The 5,000-nt window shown below is 37.7% G+C and overlaps 1 protein-coding gene across 15 annotated transcripts in view; it reads left to right on the top strand.

Moving 5' to 3' along the window:
- The window catches only part of LOC106870412 (otoferlin), a 532,367-nt gene that overhangs the window by 436,747 nt on the left and 90,620 nt on the right, over positions 1-5,000 (top strand). For all 15 annotated transcript variants that reach the window (XM_089340507.1, XM_089340505.1, XM_089340502.1 and 12 more), the window contains one exon: positions 286-432. In XM_089340507.1, the coding sequence (XP_089196633.1) occupies positions 286-432 (147 nt within the window). The remainder of the gene's footprint in view (positions 1-285; positions 433-5,000) is intronic.

The following is a 5,000-nucleotide window of genomic DNA, read 5'->3' as shown; positions in this document are numbered from 1 at the left end:
GTAACCTGGCAGTTCAGCAAAAGAGACCAATAGAATAAGTACTAGGCTTAACAAAGTAGAGGATTAGAGGTTGATTCATTTGACTAAAACTCTTCCAGTCAGTTCCCCTATACGGCCTCAATCCAATGATTAAAAAATTAAAAGACACACACACACACACACACACACACATACAGACATACAGACAAGAGACATTTTCCGTTTGCTTAATTTTCCTTATATCTTTAATTTTTTCTCTCTAAATATTTGTATTTAAAAAAAATTTTTTTCTTTTTCTTCTACCAGTTATGAACTTCGATGCGTTATCTGGAACACAGACGACGTGGTACTGGAAGACGATGCTTTTTTCACTGGTGAAAAAATGAGTGATATTTATGTGAAGGGTTGGATAAAAGGCCAAGAAGACTTACAGTCTACAGATATCCACTACAGGTAAGTCACTATAATCACCTACAGTTTTTTTATTTCTTTTAATAATTACTTACAACAGAAGCAGTATTAATACCAAAAGGGCATCCAGCTGTAGAAACTCTGCCAAATCAGATTGGAGCCTGGTGTCACCTCCTGGTCCACCAGTCCTCAGTCAAATCGTCCAACATATGCTAGCATGGAAAGTGGACGTTAAACGACAATGATGATGATGACGATGATGATGATGACGATGATGATAATCCTGATCTACCTCTGACCTACCATTGAGGTTGTGTTATAGTAGAATATGCACAGTTGTGGCTGTGTGGTATGGATGTGCAGGCGATAGGGCCACCATCATTGGGTAACCCTATCCCGTACAAATCAATTCTCTTCAATAAAAACAAAGACACTGGATAAATTGAATAACAGCATAACAAATGTTTATTATGAGGTGCTCAGCCTACATCTCAGGTAACGGAATTGCCAGGTCGCCCTTTATGGTTGGTGTGAAGACAGCATCGGTGTCGATGCTGGATGATTAAGTCATTCTTCAGCCTCCAAAGTAGTTTGCGTTGACTCAAAGGTAGAGTTGACGGAGTGGCTCTTAGTGACCTCGTGTCTTCGAAGCTGTGGCGCTAAGAGGTCGAGAAAAGGCAGGAACGCTTTGATATAGGATGACCATGCATGCGCATGAGGGACTTCCTGCATGCCTTCCGGAAGACATGTCCCTGCGCATACGTGGACGAACTTCCCAAAATGGCGACTGGTATTAGGTGTCACTACAGATGTAATGATGGAAGAAATGCCACTAAGCATTTTATCTGGTATTCTAACGATCTTATTCAGCATATTCCCGTCTCAGATTCACACACTTACTGCAGCAGTCCTTCAGGTTTTCTATGCTTTGTAAAAGAACTTGGAAAGTTGGGCTTCCAACTAGGTCCTGCGTGATACTCTTAAAGCCAGGAACATTCTGGCACTCCCTTGTGTGTATATATAGTTAGGAAGGGCATCCAGCTGTAGAAACTGCCAAATCAGCTTGGAGCCTGGTGTTGCCATCCGGTTTCACCAGTCCTCAGTCATATCGTCCAACCCATGCTAGCATGGAAAGCGGACGTTAAACGACGATGATGATGATGATGCAAGGGGATGCTGAAAAGTATCTGGCTTTAAGGGTATTGTGAAAGGCCTGATTGTCATTCATGACAGTAAACTGGTAATACCATAGTTGGGGGTTCAAATCCCCAAAACACAAAAGTGGAAGTTGCAGCATTTATAAGTTTATTTCTTTAGATTCAGGTTGTTAGATATCTGGAACAAACTCCCAACAGATGTTGTGGAAACTCCTCCCAGCCATCACCCTCCTCTTCCTTCTCCTCGTCATCACTTTTGAATTCTTTCAAGTTAAACCTTGATAGGATCTGACAGGGCCACTGATTTCATTAGCTGGGGACTAAAGTGAATTAACTGACTGACCCAAGGGAATAATGTTTTCATAACTCAAGCAGAAGGGACAGTAAAAGACAAAAAAAAAGAACATCTAAGAAACATCCTAGCTCCTGACTGAATCAATGCTGCTCCACTCTCAGAAAAGGTTTGTGGACAGCCTAACAACAGAACCTTTACATTACCATTCAACCTGCAAAAAAAAAATAAATAGCAACCTAATCCCTCTCAAAATATGCCTTACCATATTAAAAACAGAATAGGGCTTGACTTTGTTGTCATTGTTTAGTCTTTAGATATTCTGAGTTCAAATTCCACCGAGGTTGACATTGCTTTTCATTCTTTTGGGGGTCGATAAAATAAAGTACCAGTCAAATACTGGAGATGATGTAATCGACTTCCCCCTCCCCTCAAAAGCTGCTGACCCTGTGCCAAAATTTGAAGCCATTATTTACTAGGATTTTAACTGGCACTCCATCAGTTATGATGACAAGGGTTCCCATTGATTCAATGAACAGAACAGCCTGCTCATGAAATTAACATGCAAGTGGCTGAGTACTCCACATACATGCATACCCAGAATGCAGTTCTCAGGGAGATTCAGAATGATACAGGATGTGACCAGGCTTTCCCTTTAAAATACATGTACAACTCATTTTTGCCAGCTGAGTTGACAGGAGCAAAGTGAAATAAACTGTCTTGCTCAAGGACACAATATGCTGCCAGGAATTGAACTCGCGACCTTTTTATCCAAATATTTCCCCTTTCCATGTATCTTTAATTTTAGATTGCAAGCCTTAACTCTTAACCCTAACCATAATGCCTTAAGCATAGCCATAAACCAAATTTTCCTTACAGGGTCTTGATCTCCTATGTTTAATACATATGTTTAATGCATGGCAAGGTGTGAATTGAAGGACATTTGGCAGCTATTTCTAGCAAGTTTTCTCATTAGGTTATGATGTTGGTGATGATTGTGATGGTGGTAGTGGGCGGTTGTGTTTATTAAATTTTCGGATAAGAAAATCAATCTCCCTGCCACCACATACCACATCCCCGTGTAATAAATTACACAGGGATATGGTATGTGGTGGTGATGGAGAGGTTGAAAATATTAATGTAATCACCTGTACATTAATATTTATTTCCAACAAACTCGCGATTATCACCTGCCATTGAGTGTTTATCCCACATTATTTTAAATTACCGTTCTCCTACCAGCATCTCTGAAATCCCTCAGGACTCCACAATCCACCTTGATATTCCGCTAGTTAATCATTCAAAATCCTTCTCACCAATTAACACCAGTCCCAACGGAGCTGTTGTTAATTGCTTCTAGAGTCGTGTTTACCTTAACAAATTTTCTTTAGGAAATTTATACAAGTAAACCAACTTGTTCCAATATGAAACAGAAAGAAAGAAAAAAAAAGGAGAAAGAAATTAACCATCCGTCCACTTAACCACTCATACACACATTCATACATTCCAGAATATAAATATTTAGGAAAAAAATTTCAAACACAAAAGATGTGTTTTTTTATGTCAGTGTTTTCTCTTTGTGGGTGAACGGTTAAGAAGTTTGCTTCCCATTGCTTTTCTGATTCTATTAATTCTAAACAAGAGGATCTTTCAAAGCTAATAATGCAGTATTTGGTGTTCTAACAGGGCATCCATGTTAAGTTGGATAGTAAGACTGCCTTTTGGTATTAATACAGCTTCCATTTCTAATAGTTAATTTTTAATAAGCCTGCTGGCTATTTGCAACATCAGTGTCTGAAAAGATGTTGAAGTTCTATATATTGTAGCAGCGAGACCTAACTGGTATGAGGTGACCAGTGCTTCCTACTGAGGAGGTTCAATGGAATAAAATCACATATGTATATATATATATGTATGCTGAAATCACATTATGTTTCATTCTATCACAGCTACCTCTGATGAGCACAGGGTTACATAATCGGACTGTTATCTAACACTCCGTTGAGCCCCTAGTGTGAAACGGATCTGTAAGATCAGCCATAATGGACATATGATACTGTACACTTCAGTTTATATACACACATACACACACACACACACACACACACACACACACACACACATACATATGATGAACTCTCAAAGATGACATACGAGTGTTCTGTTTTTTGCCGAATGAACCGCACAAATGATTTGTTTATGGAGATCAAATGTATGTGCCGTGCATTAGTTCACTCCCTCCATCAAATCAACGTTGCCTGAACAGGTGCACGGCACACCACATCACATATCAGGGTTGATAAAGTGAGTGCCACTGAGCACTGGGATCGATGTAATCGACGTGACCACCACCACCGAAATTGCTGGCCCTGTGCCAAAATTTGAAATCAATATTTATACCACAAAATCACCTGGAACCAAATAACGGCAACTACCACAACAACAACATCAACCACAATGCCATCACCAATAATATACTTAATGAGTACACCCCTACAATGCACCCAGAAGTGAATTCAACATTCTATGTACATAAAACCCTTATTCCAATTTAGCCCACATCTGTGCAAAGGCATTTTCTTAATTGCTTGTTCTGAAACCGTTTTCTTTCCAAGAGTTAACAGATTCCTGGTTTCCCCTTGGGGAATGAATTCACACGAACCAAAAGTAATCTGGAAAAAATCTGGTTTCTCAAACGTTTGAGAATATACATTCGAGTCAATACCCATGTCAAATACAGGCACAACCAAAAGACGCAGATTGTTTATATATTTATTATATTTATATAATTTCTTCATATAAATCCTGTATATATATTTATATATGCGTGTTTGTGTCTGTGTGTGTGTATTGTCTCATATATATGCATATATATATATATATACATACATATCTATGTATATAACATACACACACATATATACACACACAGACACATTCATGCATACATATATACATACATACATATATATATATATATATATATATATATATATATATATATATTTATAGACATAAAAAATCTAAATGTTTACATCTGTATATAAATATGTGTGTATGTATGTTTATATATATAACATATATATGTTTATATATATATATATATATATATATATATATATATATATCCACATATATATACATATATATATATATATATA

Source organism: Octopus bimaculoides, chromosome 23, assembly GCF_046866305.1.
Source record: "Octopus bimaculoides isolate indiv1 chromosome 23, ASM4686630v1, whole genome shotgun sequence".
Taxonomy (NCBI): domain Eukaryota; kingdom Metazoa; phylum Mollusca; class Cephalopoda; order Octopoda; family Octopodidae; genus Octopus; species Octopus bimaculoides.
The sequence above is the reverse complement of the archived record's forward strand: the minus strand, read 5'-3'. Positions and strand labels throughout refer to the sequence as shown.